Source organism: Procambarus clarkii, chromosome 94 (genome assembly GCF_040958095.1).
Source record: "Procambarus clarkii isolate CNS0578487 chromosome 94, FALCON_Pclarkii_2.0, whole genome shotgun sequence".
NCBI lineage: Eukaryota > Metazoa > Arthropoda > Malacostraca > Decapoda > Cambaridae > Procambarus > Procambarus clarkii.
Window position 1 is genome coordinate 8,686,139 of NC_091243.1, and position 26,524 is coordinate 8,712,662.

The 26,524-nt window shown below is 38.0% G+C and overlaps 1 protein-coding gene across 5 annotated transcripts in view; it reads right to left on the minus strand.

Moving 5' to 3' along the window:
* The window catches only part of LOC123747310 (ral GTPase-activating protein subunit alpha-2), a 78,698-nt gene that overhangs the window by 31,072 nt on the left and 21,102 nt on the right, over positions 1-26,524 (minus strand). For 3 of the 5 annotated variants that reach the window (XM_045729415.2, XM_045729412.2, XM_045729414.2), the window contains exons 16-28: positions 25,199-25,276; positions 21,079-21,195; positions 20,517-20,716; positions 20,244-20,342; positions 18,794-18,949; positions 18,477-18,608; positions 15,515-15,643; positions 14,511-14,678; positions 10,744-10,794; positions 4,748-4,855; positions 3,251-3,430; positions 2,029-2,226; positions 229-483 (exon numbers count right to left, since the gene is read on the minus strand). In XM_045729415.2, coding sequence (XP_045585371.2) covers positions 229-483; positions 2,029-2,226; positions 3,251-3,430; positions 4,748-4,855; positions 10,744-10,794; positions 14,511-14,678; positions 15,515-15,643; positions 18,477-18,608; positions 18,794-18,949; positions 20,244-20,342; positions 20,517-20,716; positions 21,079-21,195; positions 25,199-25,276 — 1,871 coding nt within the window. The remainder of the gene's footprint in view (positions 1-228; positions 484-2,028; positions 2,227-3,250; positions 3,431-4,747; positions 4,856-10,743; positions 10,795-14,510; positions 14,679-15,514; positions 15,644-18,476; positions 18,609-18,793; positions 18,950-20,243; positions 20,343-20,516; positions 20,717-21,078; positions 21,196-25,198; positions 25,277-26,524) is intronic. The other 2 variants (XM_045729416.2, XM_045729413.2) reach the window with 2 other exon arrangements.

The window sequence follows — 26,524 nt, forward strand, 5'->3', positions numbered from 1 at the left end:
CATATCTTCCAACAACATGGGCATGAGGGTAGACTGCAGGCTGGTTATATTTAATAATACTGCAGATGACCTGAGAAATGTAATCCTCGGAACAGCAGATAGCTTAATGGGGGATCATGCCTAAAAGCTTTCCGTTTCCAATAATGGGAACCATAAGAATGATTAACAAAATAAACATGTTTATATAAATAACAAATTTGAAGTATAAACTGTTTTAAACCAATTTACCTCTGAATTTGGAGTTTTAAATCCCACTGTAGCAGCACCACCAGGGACATGGAGAGCTGGCAGCTGTACCAGGGACATCAGACATGACTGGTTAAGTGCAAAGAGCTGTACATGCGGGGAAAGAAACACCTCCGAGGAAAGTTCATCTCCAGAGAGCCCAGGAACATCGTCTCCTTCCACTACCATAGATGAGAGGCGCTGAGCTCCTACCCCCAGAGGGAAGTGCCACAGGTGGTTCATGATATGGCTTGTAATCTGCAAAAATGCATCCAGTAATAAATAAGGAATGTTTCTTCCAATAATTAACCCTTAAATGTCTTGGCTTACTAAAGGTCTTACATCGTCTGGTGCATTACACAAAATAATTCACAAAACTAAACATTCACATTTGGTGATTTGCACACAGGAGCTATTCACAGATAACAATTGAAGCTGTTTAAGAGTTAAAGCTTATCATAAGGCTTAACAGGATTATCATGTAAGGTTATTAAGGGTTTGCTCTATCATTCAATTAACATTTCATCAGAGAATAATTGTCTATATAATTAGGAAAAATATAGAGCTATCAAAGCACAAGAAGTACAATATATATATTTCAAATACAACAATGAATAAATCAAAATTAAAGAAGACAAAATTATAATTCCGAGTGAGCGTACTTGAAAAGTGCTAAACTGAAAACGTTTTTAATCCAATCCTTAATTTAGATAGAAGAATGCTTTGCACAAACCCAGAAAACTTTCCCCCCTGCAAAAAATAACAACAGATATTACCCTAGCTAACTACCTAGTAATAACTAGTGCCCTACTCCTGTACTAACCACCACCAGATGGCAGACACCACAACATTATTCTCCATCCCAACCCATGCCCAATCACACTAGACCTGGAGCAAAATGCCAAGGAAACCATGAATACAGTTGGAACTTCAAGAGGATGAACCAATTGCTGAAGCATGAATCAAACTGGAACAATAAAGTAAACTCTGATTTACTGACTGGTGAAGCCAATATGCAGACACACATGAAAAATAAAAAAGTTTCAAATACTAAATATCTGAAATTAACAAGTACTGTACGAAGAAAAACATGAGCCCACTACACAGCAAAAGCCGAGTTACTAGGGATGAAGACAAGTCACGTAATTGAATCCATTCTTGAGCCTGTTCAACCATCATGGGGGATCACTCAGGAAGGTGAAGGGAATCAAGACATAGGGCCAGATGTTGACCTGGGTGCTGCCATCTGGCAGTAGTCAGGGGTTAGCAGCCATCAGGACAAACTGGCAGGTTAGGAGAATGCTAATTGGTGGTCCTTGTGACATCAGTAGGGTTTGGAAAGGCTTCCAGTATTTATGAGTTAACTTTCAGTGGTCACTCTGGGCTAGTAGAGATTTTCTTCAGTGCCTCCCAAGCTCCAAGTCCCAACAAGGACTTTTGATAAGATCCTTATGGTGCCAATGAAAAATATAATTTTGTCCATTTTTTTTTGGACCTCGTAAGACATGCTTATAGAACCAGATATTGTCTTAGGGAGCATCTGAGCATAATAACTCAGAAATATCAAAATTACAATTAGATACACTTGACCTCATCACTACACTCAGCAAGATCATAACAAGGGTAGTCCAAAAGTGCAGTCAACGAGAGAGCACAGCAGGGAACTACCACCAGCTGACCAGGACAAAATGGATAAATGTAATATTAAAAAATAGGCTTGGTAAATAGGCACGTTTTGTTTCTGATGTTCAAATATACACCACTGAAACTTGTGCAGAATTTCAATGAGTAATAGAGACATACTGATTTTGCCGCCAATTTGATGGTGGAGGTGCAGGTCGGTGGGAAGGATGACCTCTTGAGTGAGTCTCCTCTACTGCTGGAATCCATGTTGCCCATCCTGCTGTTGTCTTCTCGCACATAGCCATCAAAATCCACCACTTCTAGGATTGGTGATCTGATATAACTGCCTTTCTTCCCACTGACAACAACATGCAGCACCTGGGAAAAGATAAGCCCATTTTATGTGATGCAGAGAAGCAAAAGTTATCAGTCATATAATACTCCTTTTAAAACTATTTTTGTTGTCAGTTTTGCTATTAAAAGTAAATATTTTAAATTTAAAAAGCAAGCTTCCATTCTGCAAAATTATCTAAAATTAATGCCAGCCATGGCATTAGTTTGGATAGTTATACATCACTGTCTTGTCCTTGGGAGTAATATTGAGCTGTCTCATGGCCCTTCTCTGCCTGAAGAGATTGAACTACTTCCTTCATGCCACTGCTCTCCGCCAGCATGCTGTGCAAGCTCCATGGCTTTCAAGCAATCCTATAGTGCTGCAGGCAAAGGCCCTGACTCTGAGGTTAATTATGCCATTTATAGGGAAGAATTTAGGAATATGGTTTCTCAATCAACTTTATTTCCCTCGCCTCTTTTATTTTATACTATACAACCTTGGTTAGAAACTATAGAAGTGGTCAACGGAGCTACAGCATTCCATAAAATATTTATGTCGTTTGTGATTATAGAGTAATCATAAATGTTTAATTTTGTAGCATATTGAGGGCCGAGTCTTCCTGTGCAACTTGCCCCTCACTAATACTGTGCGATTGCCAAGCAAGTGTATACCAATCGCTTCATTTAACTGCTATATGTATTCTAATTTTCAAAAATTTCAAACGTAAATAAAGATGATACGAATTTTGAATTTCCACAAAGGTCAGCAGCACTTCCAGCTTTCCACCCAATCATCACACAATAATTATAAGTATTACGATGCACTAATATTTTTCTGTGTTCTTTGACACCTATTACAAAATACTTGCAACATTAATAATGTAACTATCTAAAGTCCATATATTTTTGCGGTGCATGCATGAAATCAAATTCCGTGATTCGTGTCGAATCAGAATCTGATACCTTTTCCCTAACATTTAACTAGGTGATCTTACAATTTATGATTCAACTTCAAAGACATTAAACATGAATTACCCTTGATTTCTTAAATTCCAAAAAAGTCAAGTACCTGAAACACATGTTGCAGTAGGGGTTGCTTGTCTTGAGTCGGTTTAATGAGAACTTGTTGTGGCATGCGCATGACCCACTCAGCCAGACAAAACAGGGACGAAAGCACAAGATGTTTTCCCTCAGAACAGGTGGTGAGGCTCATGTCTGTTCCAATCGCCCCAAGGGTTTGGCACAGTACCTTGAAAATTTGTGATAACATGAAAAAATATATACTGTATACATATCCATACATACATACATATTATATATATATTTTTTTTAATTACAGTATATAAATACTGTAAGGACACGGAAGTTGTAAGCCATACCCTAGATTATGAACTCAAGAAACCCGTCCTTGTTTTCTTATTTACACTATAGATATGTTACTTTAAACCAGAGATGTAGAACCAATATGCATTTATAAACACTTCAAACACGAGAATGACCACGTGGGACCAGTACCATATTTTTGCATTGGCTGGACTCAAGAAACAAAGTGCAGGCATTACATTTATTTAAACACAGGAAAAGGGATAATACACTAACAAGAAAAAATCTCTCAATCACCAGATTAACGATTACAGTTCCCATCACTCGGATATAAATGGAGGTCAATAACATTACACAGTGAGGCGAGTACCTCACGAGCAGACACCACACAACCAGTGCGTGTGGAGTCTCCGCCCTCTCTCCCCTAGTGGAATACAGGGACACTACTCTCACGAAAATACTCGGGAAAACTTTACACACACAATCATACTCATTTAATAATACATACTGTATTATCAAATACAAATGAAACATAAAAATTAATACGAATAAAACAAACTGGTATTTTAACTAGGAGAAACATTTACATTAACAACAAAAGCTAGACTTTATATACCAGTCATTACAATAAAATCATACTTTATTTCCAGCAATCTATGTTGGATATACAGTACAGTACTTCATAAAATTCACACTTTTATAATATAATGATTTACTCTCAAATTAAAGAATTATGTACTTATGACAACTAGATACAGCATAGTTTGACTGCATGAAAGCAATCAGGGAAGGTATCACCATGCCAGAATATCTCATGATATGAACAGGACATGTTATGAATAGTAATTTTAGAGGTGCACAATGCACAGGCTATTGCAGTCAATCAAGCTTTATAACTTACAAAGGTATTTATCTACCAATGACAGAAAATAATTACTGTATAATTTGTCACTGTATAACACTCGTGTATTTAACATAAGTGCTTATTATAACAAACAAAATATATAACAACATCACACACAGAGATCACACTAACGTGATGCATCAAATGAACAAAGTAGAACTTAGAACTTTGTAGTAGAACAGTTGAACTTCGGTTTCAACCCTTTTTAACCCTGTCATAGCTCAGTCGATTAAGGAAGTGTCTGGGATGCTCCCAGACGCAGGTTCGAATCCTCATCACGGCCCTTGTGTATTTGTTTATAACAACATATTGCAATTTAAATAACACATAAACATTCACCTGTATAATTCTGGTGGGAATATCAGGGTAGTGGGTGAGGAAGGCCTCAGCATGGTCGCACAACAAAAGGAGAAGATCAGCTGCAACTTGGCCAACCAATCTTCCAATCTGAAGGGATGAAAAACTTCATAAATATTCGTTACTTGCATATAAAATAAATATGCCAAACTTATTACGTACAACATAAATAGGTCAAACTTTTATGCTCAACCCAAACTAAAAATAAGATGTTTGTGCTGCTAATGTCTTAGGAAAGGATGCAAGCATATATAAAACAACAAATGCAGTAATCACTCAAAGTGCAAACAAATATGCTTCGGTTCAGATAAAATCAGTGTAGCAAAACTGCAAAAAGAATGAAAATGAAATGAAGCAAGTGAGATAAGTGAAAGTGCAAATAAACTTCAATATATCTGGTTGAGGAGTAATAAAATTAATGGATAAAATCATGTGGTGCAAGACAACAAGGTAGGATGAACTATTAAACCAGAGTCTTCCAATAAACACTTGGATAAAAAAAAAAAAAACAGCATTGAATATAATGAAATGCCTCTTTCTGGTAGAGCCCTGATGAAGCTACTGTAAAGCTACCTTGCTGAACAAATCCACAAGGGCCGTGACGAGGGTTCAAACTCGTGGTTTGAATCACGGCCCTTGTGGATTTGTTCATTTGATATATCACACTATTGTGATTTCGTGTGTGTCTACCTTACTGAGTTCTGTCTGGCCTACTAGAGACCAGCACCAGAACCTGGGCCCCCCCCCGCTCTATCTTTGGTCCTCTGTAAGCCAAGACTCCGGTGACTGATGTGACCCAATAGAATGGAGCAAAATCAGTGAGACAGCTTCAAGAAGCCACTTTGGGGCTCTCGCCGGAAAGCTGCAGTTCACTCTAATATTCATCGTGGTGACTTATCCTTCGAGCGAGTACAAGAGAAAACAAACCAATGGTGCTAATAGAAAGTAACTAATTGAAATGCATGCAATTATTAATAAGCTTGCAGTCAAAGATAACACAACACAACAGGCCTTCTAAGGAAAACAGTATTAAGATTTTTTTATATACTTTGTTTTAAAAACTCTTTTCCATGAGAAAATTAATTTATGTAAATTATTCTGTAATCTTCAATTACCTGCAAGTCTATACATTTTAAGAGCAATGTAATGTGAACTCTAGCCAAGATGCAGCAGGCTGCATGAGGCTATAGCTCTCTGAAAAGATATGAAGATTAGAACCCAACTGCTTGATTCTACTCGACTCTGTGAAATTTAGTTCATTTACTAAATGAATAAATAAACTGTGATACTAGTTGGTTTAAAGAACCAACTAGTATCTTGAGGTTATCTTGAGATGATTTCGGGCTTTTTTTTAGTGTCCCCGCGGCCCGGTCCTCGACCCTCCACCCCCAGGAAGCAGCCCGTGACAGCTGACTAACACCCAGGTACCTATTTTACTGCTAGGTAACAGGGGCATAGGGTGAAAGAAACTCTGCCTATTGTTTCTCGCCGGCGCCCGGGATCGAACCCGGGACCACAGGATCACAAGTCCAGCGTGCTGTCCGCTCAGCCGACCGGCTCCAGTACCACAATTCACAATTATATTTAACTCTCACACTCAGGCACAGCAATAGCATGTCCAAATCATCCCAAATACTTTCCATTCACCTGGGCTATATGGGTCTCGAACCGTGGACCCCACATGTGTAAGGCTGAAGCTCTTATCGACTCATGGAAGGCTACTAAGCTCATTGCCCAGTTGATAGAGCTTCGGCCTCACATGCATGGGGTCCAAGGTTCGAGACCCATACAGCCCAGGTGAATGGAAAGTATTTGGGATGATTTGGACATGCTATTGCTGTTCCTGAGTGTGAGAGGGAGTTAAATATAAGTGGGAATTGTGATGCTAGTTGGTTCTTTCACAAAGTCGAGTAGAATCAAGCAGTTGGGTTCTAATCTTCATATTCCAGACCACAGTAGCTAACAAGTTGGAGTGCTTGGGCAGCCAGCGCAGAGAGGGGAGGGCTGCACGGACGAGGTTGCTTGATTGATAATAGATAAGACACTAGTTTTTCAGAAACATTGTAATGTTATTGCAATGAAACACTACCTGCATCAATATCTATCCATACATTTTACTGTTGGCCAGAGAATTCCTCATGCTGGATAATAAAAGCAAAGATATATTTGGGAAGAATTAACAACGAGTATATAACAAAACAAAGAAAGATTAACTCTGCAAGCATTTACAAATAGGATATTAAACAAAACAAAGTTGAAAACAAAAAGTGCAAATATGTGGAGGGAAGGCTAAAAATAGGAAAGCAGTAAATAGAGAAAAGGTAATGTAGATATGGAGAAAATGCATCAGACCACAATGTGGTGCTGCATCGTTTGGCAAAATCAGGGCCATCAGTAAGAAAGAAGGTAACCTTTTTACATCCCCTCACAGTAGTGCTTCAGTGGGCATTAGAAGTCACTTTGTCTATTGCCCAACACTGACATTGTAGTGATTACGGAACAAAGTTCTCTTCTAACTTTCATATCACAATCGAAAGTACAGAGTACAGGAGCATAGTATGCACATATTCATCTGAATAATTTTATTATCCTGTACCAAAGTACTACCAGCACATTTGTAAACTAAAACATACTGAAAATAAGCTGAACTAAATGAAAGCCAAAGACACAAGCAGCACAACACAGAACATACTTACAATAGTAACACTAATGAAAGTTGAGTAAATTGCTACCTTCTGGCTGCAATGATGTAAATCATTGGTTCTCAAGCAGAGGTCCATGAGCAAGTGATATTTTCTCTAGTGTATGTGTTCCATGGAGGCTCAGCGTGTATATGTTCCTAGTCTGCTCTAAACACTAGAACAACCAGGAAATGAACACACACTTAATAGAGCACCACTTGTCCATGGACAGTCAGTTGAAAACCACTGATAAATTAATATCAAGCACTGAGTAAAATTAAAAGAATTTTCTGAGCAAGTCACATAGATGTTTGCTAAGACAAAGGATCTTCTGGTCCCAAGATATGGTTATGCTTAGTCACAGTAGGTTAATAATTTGCATCAGTACAGCAGGATTCCTAACCCAGCCCAGACTGACTGCCAGAGAGCATATTAAAAACAAAACCCACTCAATTCTTCCAATTAACTAATTTCACTTAAGAATTTCAAATGCAGAATTTCACTTAAACCAGTAATGAGACAAAAAGTGCAAGTGTGTCTCATCTCAGAAACTTGCAGTAGAGGATCCCATGATTGGTTGTACTTTACCTGATATCTAACCTGAAAGTGACTATAAAATCAGTAAAACCAAAGATAAAAATTACTAATCAACTTTTTTAATTAAACACTATCTCTCACATGCTTAAAGTTGTCACTGATTGTGATAATTACTTGCAAATTAGTAGCTAAGATACTCACAATCCTGTGTGGTGTTGTAATTCATTATCATATAAGTGAATATCAAAAGAATGCATTACTCTATAACTCACCCTAATGGTGCTAGCTAATTGACATGATCTCTAGTCAACAAATTAATATATAAGAACATAAGAATTAAGGAAACTGCAGGAGGGTCACTGGCCCCTATGTTGCAGCTCCTATTGATATCCACCCAAATTCGTTCATGTTTGTCTCACCTAAGCTGGAAACAATCGAGTGATCACATCTCTATTATGTTACCTGGCAATCTGTTCAGTAAATCAACAACCCTGTTTCCAAACAAGTAATGATCCAGGTCTTTCCTAAATCTAAACTAATCTAATTTATATCCACTGTTCTGTTTTATTTTGAGTTGATACAGTATATTTAATACCATATTAATAATAACCCCTTTGTTATGCCCATTCATCCAATTGTACACTTAATCATGTCATCCCTAACTTTTTTCACCTTTCTAGAGAATGTAAATTTAGCTTGATCAATCTCTCGTCATATGGAATAGTTCATTGGTCATGGGTCATTGGTCAGCCAGTTAAATTCTTAGGTTGTTCAAGTCAGGAGTCTGCGTTTACATCAGATGCTGCTGCCTGGTGACAGTTAGGTGTTGCAGTAAGGTGGGGAAATTTGGCTATTACTTGAATGCTAATCAGCACTCCTTGGCTTGCCAATTAGTATTTGGAAGATCTTTTAGTTTTTGGGATGCACTTTTCAAGCAGTGATTTTAGGATGGATCAAGTATTCTCCAGCGTCTCCTAAGCATAGGTATGTCCTGGTAAGGAAAGTTCGAAAAAGAAATCTCTGCTGTACCAATCCAGAGATTATTGACCTTAGGAAGAAATTGAATGACAAAGCTGAGTGTTTAATAAGAAAACAATACTATTACTATTCTGTATTTCATTTCCTATGTAAAGCTAAAATCTAAGATCATTAATTATCTGTTTGTATGGAAGCCTGATTAAAATTCCTCAAGTTATACTTAGAAACTAAACTTTATTTTGATTTCCTACATTCGGTATTAGTAATTGAATGTCACGGTTCCTTAAGATTATAAAATGCATTGCAGGATATTAAGTTAATACCTAAGTCAACGTTACGGAAGATTATCATAAACATGAGTAAAACTCTCATTTGGAAAAGCAGATGGCTACTTACTATTTTATGACAAATAATTACAAATCATTTTCAAAATATAATTATTAATAAAAAAGTACAATACTGTATTGTATTGGCACATTTATAAACCTTCATAAATTTCCAAATTATGAAATTTCAAGTAAAGTAGTGGTGGTGCTCAAGTCTTCAAAAGATGCAGGGTAACTGCGTTTATTACCAAAGGATGGATGCCATGAATATTCCATGGCTTGGCACTAATTCAAAGTTTATTCCTGGTTGCACTAAGAGAAATGGCATTCACCCTAAATTCAAAATGGTAAAACTTGTCCAATTCTAGCTGTATTCTATTTGTATTCTAAACTGTATACTATTAGTGCCAGGTATTCCTGGCACTAATTCATAGTTCTGAGGTATTCCTGGCACTAGTTTATAGTTCTGAGGCATCCCTGGCACTAGTTTATAGCTTTAAAGTGTTCTTGGTTGCAGTTAAATCCAGCATCCCTGACTTGAACATACAATTATTTACTTGCTTTATACTTTTTTTTTTTTTTTTTTTTTTTTGAGATATATACAAGAGTTGTTACATTCTTGTACAGCCACTAGTACGCGTAGCGTTTCGGGCAAGTCCTTAATCCTATGGTCCCTGGAATACGATCCCCTGCCGCGAAGAATCGTTTTTTCATCCAAGTACACATTTTACTGTTGCGTTAAACAGAGGCTACAGTTAAGGAATTGCGCCCAGTAAATCCTCCCCGGCCAGGATACGAACCCATGACATAGCGCTCGCGGAACGCCAGGCGAGTGCCTTACCACTACACCACGGAGACTGCTTTTGTCTCCTTTACACAAATCAGTGGGCTGAAATGCAGGGACAAGTGATGACAGCTGAAAACTTTCAGTCATCTTATACCCCTGCAGCCAGCTTGCAGACTTTACCAAAATACAATCATTATAAATTCTATACATTGTATGCATCCGTATGAAATGCTGAACACTATATACAGTACCTAATCAGTGTGTGTTTAGAAAGTGAAAAGATATTTGACTGTAGCTGAGAATCTTTAAAGAATAAATGCTAGTTCCATGTTCAATACAAACCCCCTAACATGGAGATGTTTAGTGTCAAACTTGTACAATTTATTCCATTCAAATAAAGTAATATTTTATATTACTATTTGACTGTAAGTAATATTTTATTTGACTGTATTGCACTCAATGTAATATTTTATATTGCTGAGTGCAATACAGTCAAATCTACCCCATCCAGTTAAAGACTGAACACTATTTCCAACTGCAAAACATTGCACCAAGTCTTCCATGAAAATCAAATCAATTTGTTCATTATCAACCACTGTCTTGATAATCTTCCGTAACACATGATCACCTTCACCCATACAACATCGACAGACACACAGCAGAAGGTACCTCAGTACTCTGGGCCAGATGCTTGGCTGGGTGCTGTGAAGATACTGCTTGCTAGAATGCAAAATACTTGTCAGTCTCATCATGCAGGGTAACTGCGTTTATTACCAAAGGATGGATGTGCAAATGTGTAGCAACAAGCTTATTTAGAAAATAAAAAGAGTTGTAAATAATGAAATGTCTTTTTCTGGGGAGGCCTCAGTAGCTCCCTGTAGCTAGCCAAACTGAGATAGCTCCACACTTATAAGTCACATCAGCCGTTGCAAGTCCTTAAAAGCTTACTCAAGATCAGACGCCAGAACCTGGTCTACACAAAAAAGCATAGGGAGCTTGGGATCTGTAATCACCCTCACCAAAGAATCAAGCCCCCAGTAAAGAATTGAAGCAAAACAGACAATTGCAAGGTTCACATTCAGTAAACAATGCAGCAAATGACTCTGCAAACAATCTACCCAGTAGTTAGATCATCAACCCCAAGTAAAAGTTGATCAATATCAGTTGGCAGCGCCACAAGAGCTACCAGCTCTCTATGTCAACAATTCTCAGCCCGGAACCTAAGAAAAACCAAGTGACAAAACCTGGAGCAACAGATGAACTGGAGAGGAGAGAGAAAAGAAACCCCCCACTACAACCAAAACAGCTGAAAGGTAACCCTAATGAGGAGCAAAAGGAAACCGCCACAGCTGAAAGAATCAGACAGCCATCTCAAGGAAAAAGAGGGAACAAAGCATAGGTGGCAGAGAGAAAAGGAAATAGACCGAGCCAAAAGATGACATGGGCAGCACAGCACACCAGCACTCTAGATGAACCAAAGAGAAGTCCACAACAACCTCCCAAAGGAGGGGAACGAGCCCCTCGGGCAAAGCCTCGGAAACCCGAACCTGGATGTCCAGAACTTAGAAACGTGGATAACACAGCCACAACAAGGGCACCAAAGCCATGACATCCAGGCTGCCTTGGAACAGACCATCCACAGCCCAAATGCAGAAAACAAAAGCTAAGTAAACATTGAATCTGTGAACCTCTGGAGCTGGGTCTCCAGAAGAAGAAGAAGAAGAAGAAGGAGAAAAAAAAAAAAAAACTGCACAAAGAGCTGCTAGATGCCCACAACTTAAGGCAAGACTGAAACAAACCAGTAAGACTCTAGTAGTGCAAACAGGGCACAGTCCAAAATAACCTGAATGATAAAAGAATGATAAAAAAAAGAATGATAAAATGGGTATGGGTACGGCAAAAGCAAGGTAAGACCCCAAGAAAAAGAACAAGATTCTTGCAAGCCAGGATGAAGCAGACCTCATAACAGCTACTTAAAGGGTCAAGCCAAACCATAATTAAAAGAAGTCGGGTCAAACAAGGAAGTGAGAGCCCGAACATTAAGGAGGAACCAAAAAAGAACCGACTGGGTTGAACAGTGCAGAAAGGGGGGATGAGGGAAAACACCTGAATTTCGCATAAAAGTACTGTACACTAACAGGTCACAGAAATACACACCTTGTGGCAAAGCCAAGCTCCATGCCTGATGCCAGAACAGACAGGAAGGCATTGCCACACTCTAAAAGGAACCAAGCTAAATACATTCCCCAGTGAAACAAATGGCTATGGATTCCCAGTGGAAAGCAATGGTTCAATTGTTTCTGTAGCCAATGTGTAAGGGGCAATCCCCAGAGAAGACCAAGATACACCCAAAGCTAACTGTAACCTAGAATTCAAACCCATCAGATGTTCCTGAACCCAGAGCAAGGGATAGGGGGAGTACTGTACAAGAGGTCAGTTGTACCATGCTAGAGAACACGGTGAAGAGAGGAGGGACTATTGATCCCTCCTCCCTTTTGGTTCTTGTAACAGAACCAGTAGAGATTACAAGCCACTCCAAATCCTTATAAAACTAAAAAGGGCAGACTCCAGGGCAGCCAAGCTGCAAACAACAAAAACCGATAAACAATCCTGAAGCAGCTGCTGCCTGTGAAGCCTCACTTCAAAAATAAAATAAAGAAAATCAGTAAACGAAGCCTCTAGATAAGAGAGACCCAGTGAACCCAAACTTCACAGGCCTTGGGATAGAGGTTAATATCCACTCAACAGGTGGAATAGCGGAGACAGTACAAACAGCATGGAGCAAAACCAATGAACATTCCTCAAACTCACAAGAAGCAAGTGCAGACTCAGTGGGCAGATATATTACAATCCACACCAAAGAACCACATGGTTTACCAGTGCCTGAAGGTAACAATCAAGCAGAACACCCAGGCACTGGGGATGCTCGCCAGATGAAGTGACACTGAACGCAGCACAAAGGAAACACAGATGTGAAGGGCATGAGCGGCATGCCATATTTACAAGGATGTGAACCCTTGTGCACATCTTAATGAATAACCACAGAATGCCCCCATTCTTAGAGCCTCACAAGGGAGTCAAAGACTTTTACACTATGCAGCATGAGGTACCCCTCCAAAGGAGGCCAGCTTCTATGGAACAAATTCCCAAGCCCACCAGGAACGTAGCTTTTCCAGACCAGAGCAGGGACAACAACAGTGAGCACGTAGGGAAGGGCAGCCATAAGTACCTGCAGCTCAAGATGAACATTTTCCAAAGTCCACACATAAAGTGAGGCTTGTAAACACATGCAAGTGAAGCAAATACTAAAGAATAAATTGACACACAAGCAAATGGGCCCCCACAGGACATAATCCAAAGGATAGCCAACTCTTATCTAGAAAATCCAGGACCCAAAGTGTTAGCAACTCATGGAGTGGTCAAACATGTCTGACATTAGCTGAAGAACTGAGGAGTGTTGACACAGAGTGTGTCAGCAGTTTTGTGGTGCTGCCACCTGGTGGTGGTTAGCTGTTGCTAGGGGATGATGTATGACCTAACTACTGGGTGGATCATTTGCCAAGTCACTTACTGCATTTGTCTATTTTCTGTAAACCTAAGTTTCTGTAAATCATTCAGTTGTCTGTCTGATTCTTCAGGGAGGGTGATCATGAGCCCTTGCTCCATGTGCCTCATGGAGTGGACAAAGTTTTATCCTCTGGTCTCTGGTAGGGTTTAAACGACTAGCTTGCATTTGCTAATGTGACTAACAGATGTGGAGCTACTTCAGTGGAGCTAGTTACAGGAAGCTACTATTTGGCCCCTCCAGAAAAAAGCTTTTAAATTTCCATACAGGTACTTTCATATTTAATGTCTTAAAAAGAGAAGAAAGCTTAACAACTAACACATTTAAATTTATAAAAGTTAGGCCCATAAATAATGAAAAAGCCCTGTAACATGTATCAAACAAGAAGAATACTGAGAGTTTTAACTCCAACAAAATATAAATAAATAAATCCCAGTTTTACTAACATTAGCTACACATTTTTACATAAAAATAAAGTTAGCATTTACTAATGGACGTTAAGTTCAAATCAATCAAAGAGCAACCTATATCAAATCAACACTGCAGAAAAACTTCATTGTGAAGCAATACAAATGCTATAAGCATCAATCTTACAGAATTATCCATGCAAAGTTGGTTACAAAAACTTGTCATGTCATGCAATTGTGGAATTTCAGTCAAAATATAAATATCCTTATCATTTCAAGCACCACTATTAAGCAAAACAAATATATAATCAAGAGTTATTTTTGGTTACATTAGTAAGGTAAGTAATCTACATTCCAATAATAATAACACACTCTGTGAGCTACAAAACACAAGTGACTAATCAAAATGCTGCCACATAAAAACTATTTCAACTAAAACGAACATCAACGAGACCGGGACTTACCTTCAGCGATGCCAGCAGAACATTGATTGCCTCGTTTACTTTGGTATGGAATGTTTGGTGGGCAAGTTCGTGGTAGAGGTAAATAGCCAGGGTACTCAGCGCCAGTGACCTCGTCCGCCACCACCCATCTCGTTTACCACTCTTCAGCAATACATTCACTAAATGATCCTGAGTGAAAAAAATGAAGTTAAAATACATTAGCCAAGTGATATCATCTAACATTCAAGATTGGTTCCTTAATATGAGCTTTTCTGATGACAGCTTCTTTGGGGAGGGCTTCTTAGGGAAGGACTTCTCAGGAGAAGGCTTCTCTAGTGAGGGTTTGTCAGGGAAGGGCTTCTCAAGGGAAGACTTCTCTGGTGATGGATTCTCTGGTGAGGGCTTCTCAGCAAGTTCTTTTCTTGGAACACTTTTCTAAAAAGGGCTTCTTTTGAGAGGGCGTCTCCTGGGAAGATTTCTCTGCGGAGGGCTTTATTTGGGATGGTTGCTCTTTGGAAAAGCTTCTCTGGGGAGGGCTTCTCTTGGGGGTGTGGGGGTTTTCTGGGAAGGATTCCTTACAGGAGAACTTCTGGAGATAGATAGTTGTTTGGAAGAGCTACAAGGAGACTTTCTCTAGACAGACCATGTACAACGAGAGCTCCAAGGATAGCTTCTCGTTATTTTACTGTACTTTAAATTTTCATTTCAAATTACACAGCATTACAAGCACTATTATTGACACTCATTTATGTTCTCGATCTTTAGAGGTGACCCATACAAGCACCTCTATGTCCCAAGGGCTTTGAAGTTTTTCAAATAATTAATTACATGCAAATGAAATATTGTTATGCAGTGCTTTATAAAACAATAATTATTAATCTTTTAATTTCAGTGGATTATAAATATTTAAAAATACATAATAAAGAGAAATAGGGGAAAGGAACACAACAGATTATTGATTCTTAAACTTAAAACGTATAATAGAACTAACACCGAGTTGTAATCACATTGCATTGGGTACACACCTTGACATCAGAACAATTCATAAGAGCCAGGTCCGCCACCGAAGGCTGGAGAACTGGCATGGACGGGTACAGTGAAGACAGAGGCAGCAAGGACCCTAGAAGACTCAGGGCCTCCAGTCTAGGAGTTTGCTGTAAAGAGAAGTGTCAAAATTGAATTCCACAGCATAAACACACAGTTAACAGTCTGATAGAACAAATGGAAGGGATCTTATTGAAGACAAACACACAAACATTTTTCTCTCTTTGCAATAAATAACAATCATACAGGACAATCTTTATATATTTGTTGGATGAACAAATGCAAGAATTATTAACCACCAGCTTGCCAGTCGACCGTCACCTACTCAAATTGACTGACTGACTGTTTGTCAACAAACTGTCATCAATGCCAAGGTTTCAGGTAAGTAACCTTTTTTCAAACTTGTTCAAAATCAAAATTAACCATAATCATGGTAAATGCTTGCTAGTTCAGCTTTCGGTCGCTATTGTTAACCAGTTGTAGTTTATTTTGGGATGCCTACCTTTCTAGGTGCCTAACCCAGTAGATGGCAGACATAGAATGCTTCCAACCACATGAGGGTTTCTACAGGCCATTGCTTCTCATTATTTTGGGGAAGAGCTTTTTTAAGGGAATCTGGATCTGAGGGGGATAGGTTCTGGCTCGTGGTCCCCGGTAGGTTAGAACTCCATTGAACTGACTGATGCCACGGTCTAATATATACATACGAGCCCGGTAAGCTCTGGGGAGCTGGAGGGGCTCTCCACAGAAAAAAGAAAATTGTCAAATGCCCTTTAACAAACATGTTGGTGACAAAAACATAGATACTTTAACAATTCAAACATTTCATAAATGAATGGCTAATGCTAAAAAAGTAGTCTGTAAACTGATACACAAGTGAAAGCAAAACCTGAACTGCAACAGAAAAGTGTGCAGAAAAGTGACATTCCAGCCTACAGCAACTAAACGTAATTACTAGACACACAACTACCAAATGAATGGGATGGCTCAGAAAATAATAACAATGATATAACAACAACATAAGAATGTTGCATAATAGGAAAACAAAAATTTAAAGCAATCGGCTCGTGTAATTTTCCAATGTGTGTGCTGGTCAAGCCAAGTGCCGGTCATACTCACTAAAGTCTCCAGCTGAACAGGATACTCCAGTGGAAAAAAAGGAAAAATAAAGGAAATAGCTGTATGTCAGTGTCAACACTAGCTCTGGGCATGTGTGTTGATGTTAGCTCAGCAGAGCAGAAACTGCTGCCAATGATGTAGAAAAGCACCACACTGAAACACTGTATTTGCAGATAAAACCTTTATTGCAGGCTAAATTTTATCTACAAATAAAGCTTTTCCAATTTGGTGTTTCTATACTTGGAGCACACAATTCTCTCACCACTGGGTCATTACAAGGTGTAATTCTTAATATACTTGAAAATTTAATGATTTTTCTTAGTCTCTACTTTGGAAATTAAAAACATTAAAAAATAATAAAAAAAAATACACCAAATTCCACATACAGTGGAACCTCGATTCAACAAATCTTAATTCGATGAATTATCTGGTTGAAACACACACTTTCCATGCGTGATTTACTCAGCCAATTCAACAAACAAGAAGTGGGGGAATGTATGGATTTGCTCAGGATATTGGGATCGAGTTCACAGATAAAGGCAACATTACACAAAATAGTTGGAGCCTTGGGAAAGCCACTGAGCATATTTAAAACCAAATAACTCTCTGCTTCTTTTTTTTATTTCTGGTTGCAGAGGTTTTTGTTCACATTTCCTTTTGAAAATTAGATTTCGAGACTTGGGTGTGGGAAATTTTCTAGATGTGGTTCAATCTCTTTACAGACAGATTCTCTTGGTTGTTTTTTCTTCATATGACAGGTTGAAATTAAAATTTCGTTCAGTGACATCAGCCCGTAGAACGTGAGAAATATTTCATTTCATCCAACCAATACCATAATATTTCCCACACTATGGACAAATTTTACACACAAACTTTAATTTTTAACTGTTCATAGAATGAACAACTATCAGAAGAAACTGAATGTAGAAAGAGAGAGACTTCTCCTTTATTGCCAGTATTTTTCAGGATCCAGCTGCTTAAATCTCATTTTAAAGGGAGGGACCATGACCCAAAAATTGTGTAATGGAACCAGGCCCATTAACTTCTCCACAGGTATGTGAACTCAGCCCCGCATCTTAAACATAATAATAATAAATACTTTATTTAGATAAAAGTATATATACTGTACATACAAAAATGAGTTACAAGCAGAATGTTGGATTTCTAGAGCTAGTATATACTATGCATAAAGCCACTAATACACTAGCCACTAATAATAAACAACTCTGCACAGCACACACTACAATGAACACCTGTTTGGCAAAGTACTCCAACCAGCAAAGTGTGAATTGCAACCAGAGATTTGCCAAAGCGAGGCTCATTGAATCAATGTTGCACTGTATTGCAATATATTAACATCCCTTAATCACCTTTTGTTCTGGTGCAGTAGGCAAACAAATGATCTAAGGTTAATATTTAAGCATCTTACTTTACTACCATGAATATTTCATGACATTTCTCTATAATATTCAAATCCATGTTCCACAAAATACTTTGAAATTAATTCCCTAATTTTAAATTTAAATTTAGTTACTACACAAGATTAAATTGCAGTAGTATGTAATGAACACTTTATGTACCAAGCCTTGTAATGAATCTATTAAGCCGCAAGTGTTGTGTGTACTACAAGCGCCACATTACTGTTCCACTTTTGTATGCAAGACGATGCTTTCTGGAATTTACGCTCTTGTGGATATTATTTGCATACAAGTTTAATTCCAGCAATTCTACCTAAACCAATTGATCTATCTTGAGAAATACCATATCTTTAACAATATATACTCAACCCTTGGCAAGTCACAAAAAAAAATTCAAAATGCTTACAACTTTGGTATCAGGAGATGTGATAACAGTGTTGGTGGCAAAGATGAAATCAAGAGTGAGCATTGTAGCACCTGGCAGACCTAGGGAAAAGAAGCTCGGCCCACACTCTGCCACCAGAGTACTAATAACTTCCTGCAAGAAGGAAGAATTGCAAGTTAAATTTATACCCAAGAGAACACCAAGATTTTTGTAACCAATTTCATTCTTTAGCTCAGATATTACATAACAGGATTTTAAAATTTCTACAAATATTTAAAATGGTTACAAATGACCATGAAGGGCTGATCCAAACAACCTATGAAAGGCAATAGCCTTACCTGGTCTTGACCAACTAGACCCTGGTGTAATATTCTATAGAAATGTGTGAGTATGTCACGGGGAGGCGGTAGATCATGCTGCCGCACAATCATCATGCATAGTAATCGATACGCCAGCGTCTTGCCCCGATGAAACTGGGGGGGCAAAGTCAAAGCCTGGTGGAGAAAAATAATATTAATTATCCTAAAATAAATGAGCGAACAAATTTCTAAAACAGAGGAACCTTGGTATTCGCACCGCTACCAATACGCACACTTCGGTATTCAGACACTGTTCATGTTCGCACGTTCCTGATGTGTTAGTTTCGCCATAGCTGTCATTCAGTGCACAACCCACTACACTTTTCTCTTGGATATTGTGGTATTCTTAGTGTAAATAAGTCACCATGTTACCTAAGAAAGTTTGTGATAAGAGTCAAGCAAAAATAAAAATGATTAGAACCACAACAGAGATCAAAGAATTCATAGCTAAATATGAATGTGGTGGCCGTTTGTTTAATTTTGTTACCGAGTTTGGTATGCCTAAATCTAGTTTTCTAATAAAAGAAATGTGTGCAAAATGGGGGAAAGTGCAAAGTTTTCTTGAAAAATATCACTGACAAATCTGTGATACAGTAATGATATGGGACACCCCTGCCAAAGTATAACATCTCTCTCCTCTGCCTCACCACTTTCCACACATGCCATCAACTCTCCTAAGTGCTGGTAAACTGTGCAGTGTGTTAACATTTATTTCATTGAATTATTGTATAAATATACAGTATTTCATTCACTTGAGCTCTAAGAGACTCGAACCGCAGACCCCACACGTGCAAGACCGAGGCTCTATGGATTGGGCTATTGAGTAGTCTTATTAAGGACAGACTACATGTATCACTGAAGTTTCCAGAAGCAACTACTACTACCAAGCTGAATTTTCAACTTTCCCTGACTACTACTGAAGCCCCACAGGAATTAGTAATCCATGCCCACGTGATCCATCCCCACGAATTAGTGATCCATGATCCATACCAGTCATCCACACTTATGTGGACATAAACATTAAGACTACTCAATAGCCCAGACAATATATATATTTTTGTGGTGACTCCTTGTCACCAAAACACATTAATCCAATTTACATTATTCCTTATGGGAAAAAAATTGTTCGGTATTCGCACTTTTCGGCATTCGTCATGCCTTTCAATTAAATCCGAATACCGAGGTTTCACTGTAAAGGCATAAAGCAACGAAACCTATTATTAACTAAAAGTGATTACAGTAATTACAGTATGTACACTTTCTTTGTGCACAACAGTTGACAAAATATAAAGGGGGTAAAATGTGCACCAACAACTGTTTCTGCTTGTAATGAGTTTGTAAATAAATAAATAAATAATATATATATAATCAGTATAAATAAAATACAGAACCAAGCAAACTGAAATGAAAACAAGAGCTGTGAACTTACTCTGAAGCACCAGGGAGCGACTAGTGTAAGTGGAGGTATAAGTTCTGGGGGCTCGGGACTGCTTTGGTTATCAACAGATATACTTTGATTGTTACGTAACTGTCAAGTATAAGAAAGAAGGGTATAAGAGATTATCAGGTATAGCACAGTACTATTTGTATAACAATACTTTTCAGCACCAATATTAGAAATGTTTAATCCAGATCACATTAAATAACCTCAATATTCCCAAAATGTTTAGCAAAAGTTACCAAAAGCCAGGTTTCCCCCTACCTTCACCAATGTCTCCATAAGCTCTAAGAGATATTTAAATATTTGTGCATGAATAACAGGAGAAGCTACGTCATTAGGGTCGCCAAGAAGGCCCAAGACTCGCCGCCATAAAACAACAGCAACATCTGGCAACCAACCACGAACATTGCCACCTGACATTACTGAACGCTGATCAGATGATAAGCCTCCTTCCAAGGTATCTAAAAAATTAAAATAAATAAATTACACAGATAATAAAAAAAGGGCAACAAAATTTCATATCAACAGGCACAAATCCTTCGTAGACACGTTACATCACATACTGTAAAATCAATATCATTCATGGTTTGATACACATCAGATTTACAAGACATTTTCCCACCTTAATTTTGATAATATCGCAAAAACATCATTACACATGTATCAATCAAGCTAAAGTATTCAAAAAACTGCCTATCATCATGTTCCCATGTAAAAACACTGAAATATTCCTTACTATCAACTTGCTGTATAAATAAAAATCTGAAAAGGTAATAATTAAACATATTTATGTAACCAACAAATATTTTTCTTAAGTACAAACCTATACTTGTGGTATCTCCCCCTAGTTCAATCTGCATTGGAGAATCCTTCATAGAAGACGATTCAACACCTGAGGATGGCGATGGAGAGGGTGTACGAGAGTCATCCTCCCCATATCCTAGAAGAGCCAAACATAATGATTTATTATCCACATTATTTGTCTTATATTGAATATGCAGACAAGGAGTCACAATAACGTGGCTGAAATATGTTGACCTAACCACACACTAGAAAGTGAAGGAACGGCGACTTTTTGGTCCATCCTGAACTATTCTCAAGTCAATTGTGATGAGGAAAGGAGGTGAAGGCAATAAATAGGCAAGAGAAGAGGAGAGAAAGGAGAAGAGGAGAGAAGAGGAGAGTGAGGAGAAGAAACTCTTATAGGAGGAAAAATCAAGGCAAAAGGTACGAAAGATAAGGTGTAATAAAGGTGATAGTAATAGGAATAAGAACATAAGAACAAAGGTAACTGCAGAAGGCCTAGTAGCCCATACGAGGCAGCTCCTATTTACAGTATAACCACCCAATAAGAAGGGGATAATAATAGGAATAAGAAGGGGATAGTAATAGGAATAAGCAAGGGATTGTAAGAGAAAACAATGGAAAGAAAAAGAAAGAAAAAAGGAAAGAGAAAGAAAGATAAATGGAAGGGTAAGCTTATGTTAGGTCACATTTGTTAGAAAGTTTAGAGCATTTGAGTATATACTGTGAAAGGGAAGAGTCAACAGCAACAAAGCCAGGACTCAAGTTCATGTAGGGTACGTTGTGTATTATAGTCGGGTCAACAAGACGGCGTCTGTGTAGAGGCAGGAAAGATAATTTTGGAGGAAGACCAATCAATTGGATGATTTATTATCCTATTGATTAGATATGATTGCATTATAAATCATACATATTACATGTTATTTTGCATTTATGCAAAATAACACGCTACTTAAGTTAGTTATATATACTTTTATGCAAGATGTTATTATACATTATAACAGCATTTTCTGAGCTGAGGTTAATCATGTGCACCCTGAGCCAGAGTCATTATGGTTCAGCAAGTATTCACATTCCCCCCATTAGGTTCTTCTGACCTTGCCCACTAAGTATCCACGTCCAATTTTCCTCTAGGTTCTCGTGCCCACTATCTTGACTAGCATCTTTCCAAATGGCCTTGCCAAAGAAATTATGGAAAGGGAACAAAAATCCCAACAATCAAATCCCAACATAAATATGGGAAAAACATGTTAGGTTCCGGAGAATTCAAAACGTAAACATTTTCCACTCTTTATTTGTCCGAACACTTTCAATGTGATTTAAGTTTACTAAAATGATTGGTAGGCATTCGTCCAGAATCAATAAACTGAAAGACTGGTCAAGTGACTGGGCCAGGTAAGGCTGAAAGTAAATGTCTGACAGTCCTCCACAAAAGCACTACTAAATGTGTAACGATCCTTTATATTTTTATTCTTCTAGTCATATACATTCTATTTCTCCCATATAATATTTCATATGGTGCAATCACTAACTGCTACCTAATGTCATACTGCCTACCTCACAAAATTACTCACTGAAGAAATTGTATATAGCACATAAAACAACACATTATTTTTTATTCTCATGATAATAAGGACAGTAATCTATTTATTTTATTTTTCGCTTTAAGGAGAAAAAGCTTAAGCCAGATTTCTTTAACTGTATTTTATCTTGACTGGGTAGAAGTGATCAGCTGATAAGCAGAAGATGCCACCAAAACACACACACACACACACACTTCTCAACTCAAGTGAATATATGAGCAAAGATTACATATCAACATAAAAATGTAAATGCTATATTTATAATTCTCACATTAATAAGCAATCTGTTTACCACACTTTACTGTATCAGCTAGATTCACCACTGTCAGAGGTGTCGGCCGCTAGCAGACACTCACTTCCACACTCATTATTTGTCAAGTACATTTGGCGTTAATCATAGCCTCTTTCGCGTAAACATTTTGTACAGTGCAGCAGTTATTACGTTTTCTCGCCATAGTTAGGGTAAAATAGTCTGGATGGATTATTTGTATAAAAACACGAAGGTTGAGGGATAGTGAAGCAAGAGGCAGAAGAGGTGGAGTAAGTGTAAGCAATTTTGTGAAAGGTGAGACACAATATATCTCATAATCATACACATAACTTTTTGCACATTACTTAGTGATACTCACATTGCTAAAGACTGTATTTCATCCATCTTTCACTTTATAAGAGTGAAAGATAAATAAGATACTGTGGATAGAAGTACTGTACAGTATTTGGTAAAGTTAGGTTAGTATCCCAGTTAATTCATCCTTAGCCCTCACAAAGAAATATTTACTTACAGCGTAACTCTAAATTTGTGTAATGAAATACTATACTGTATCACGAAAATCATGGCCCGAGTGTACCACCAATACAGAATCTTGAGCAAGTAGACAAGGCTACCGACTTGAAGCCCAAATGGAGACTGTCACTGATCCTTAGGAGACAAATGTTCCTGAAGGAAAATATCCAAAGAGCCAGATTTAGCCCAATCAAGAGCTGGAAAGTGGCAAGATGTTTGACCAACTTGGAAGCCCAGCAAGACCCTGAACCTTGCATAAATGGACACATGACAATACAATTCCTGAAGGTTCAGATAAACTTGGAATCCTTTCACAACCTGTTAGTGTAGTGAATATAGTACTGTTATATACAGGTGGGGGTAAAGCCTTCTATACAAATAACTTTGTCTAATTTCTTATATACAGTATTTAACTTATCTTTAGTTCTCTACTACTGTCTTTGATTTAACTTAAATCAAACTATCTTAATCTGAATGACTCATAATATGCACAAACTACCACAGCAGCGAAAGAAGGCCACACAGAACATATATATGCCCTTCCTGGCTGCATGAATGGACATAATGAAGATTGATAGAGGGACATATATGCACATTAAAGAACATACATATGCTGTACTGAACATACATATACATGAATGTACAAAACAATGAATATATATTATTTCCTGTTGAGGGAATTGTACATATAGATAAATATATGTATGAAGACAGTTGTAATATACTGTGCTGTACATACGAATGAGCCTATACACACACACACACACACACACACACACACACACACACACACACACACACACACACACACACACACACAAACACACACACTGAAGCATATAGATGGACATACAGGTAGATGGGTATCTGATAGTTCATTATGCTCCCTAACACCCACTGAAAATGGCAAAGGAACCAAATGAGAAATTGAACATAAAATGCACAAGCCATCAGACTGCTAGCATAACCAATAGTCGATTAGACCACAAAGTGCTGAGAATAATAAAGACAAACACAAAGTTGAGAGTATACCTTACTGAAGACGGTCTTTCTGCATTACCGATAAAAACACCATCTTCAACAAGCTCTTATTCTCAACCTGGTATTTTTCCCCATCAATTGGACAAATGACAAGGAGGTGAAAGCTTAGTGAACTTTTAAGTTTTACAGGATGAAACACAAATGTAATAGAATGTATATATCTCCCTTGAATCAACTAGTGAAATGAAGAGGGTGCTACAGTCTGAGTAGTGTGCAGCCACTGTTTTAAGTCACTGTGGAATCTGGAATCCCTATACAGAAACCATCGTACTTTGTCCTACTGGTATCAATATGTTGTCTTACTTAACTAACTTACTGTATATAATATTTCAGTTAAATACTAAACACAGAAAACTACTGCATTGTAAAAGTGCTAAGAGGAAAAGACTAAACAAATCCAACATATGAAAGCAACTATGACTCTTATGGATAAACATATTTGAATCTAAAGACGAAAATTAGATTGGAAATCTACTACAGTACATGGTAAAAAAAATCCACCACACCTTTCAATGGAAAAACTTTTTTGTTTTGGTAATTGAAAAAAATATAATCTATTCTAACAAGCTAACTATGAACCTAAAAGGGAAAAATAACTGAACTTACCATGAGAGGTACTTTAAACCCACCTAGAAAAATGGCAGCAGGTCTACTGTGGGAGATTAAATAACTTTAGTAAAGTTACTAAAGTGGCTTTATTACCTACTTATGACGACTAAATGTAAACCTACCGTGAGAAAGGGTCTCCAGGGATTTAGATCTTGTGCCGTGCAAGAACGGGTGACTGCTCATGTGACCATCACACTCGCCTGGGTAACAACAAACATTGACTAACATCACAAAGAAGTGTCTGGTATCCATGTTTTCAGAATGGTAACATTTAGGATTTGATAATACTATATACCAAAAAAAAATCAAATGACTTCATTTCACAGAGCATGCATCAAAGGGAAAAACTCAATTCTTCTTTTCATATGACATCAAAACAATTTTAGTGCAAGTAAACAAAAGGCTAACTAACATATACATGTGAAATGCAAAAAAACTGTTACGTATACAGGAAATTGTGACAGTAAAAGTGCAAACAACTGAATTGAGCCAAAAACTTGTATGGGATTACAGAAATATATTCTGCTGGCTAGGATTTATGCTCACTCACCAAGACCAATACCGTTCCAAATAGTTTGGTTATGTAGTTGATGAAGTTGAGGCAATAACAAATTTAACTCGGACCACAACTGAGAGACCAACTCATTAAAACTTATAAAATAACATGTATTAGACGTGACAAGCTCCCCTCCAAACAAAAAATAAAATATAAATTATCACTTTGCTAGCTACTGGCTGAGCAATCACCCAGTCACTGCCTTCAATCAGTAGGGAGTTCCCTAAAGTATTACAAGATCTTGGTAATTTACTGTACATCGCAATTCTCATCAGCCCTATCGTGGTAGGCCTCGGTGATGGATTGGTTGGAGAGATTGGTTGATCAACTTGCCGTGGATCAATTCTCACAACCTATGTCATTCTTCCCAAATGATCATCATGTTTGTAGTTCACTGTATAATGTTGAACCAGTTTTGGCTTATTTCCCTGAACTTCAAGGATGCCTACTGGCATATTTCCATCAATTCTGTGTAAAGGGACAGACCAGGATTTTGAGTCAAACATTACTCCTAACAGGCTCTATCCTGCGAGCTCAGCATGGCACTCAACCCATCTTCCAAGCTACAAGGGTGGTTCTTTGAAAACAAAGTTCCTGGGAATCCATGTTCTGGTCTACCTCAATGACTGGTTAACTTGGGTATCCTATCCATCAGTGTTGCCGGCAAATCGGTGCTAGGATGTTGCGGGTGGTGGCTTGCTTTGGCATCATTGCCAACAAGCCAAAGTCTCATCCAAGTCCCTAGCAACTCTTCCAGTGGGTGGGGTTGGTTTGGAACACCAGGTCTGCATCCCTCCCTTCAAGTGTATGCTTAGGCTTGGCTTGCCATCTATTTTCATCTGATTCTTGGGAGGCATCATCTACTATCAGAATATCAAGGATCTGTGCAGCT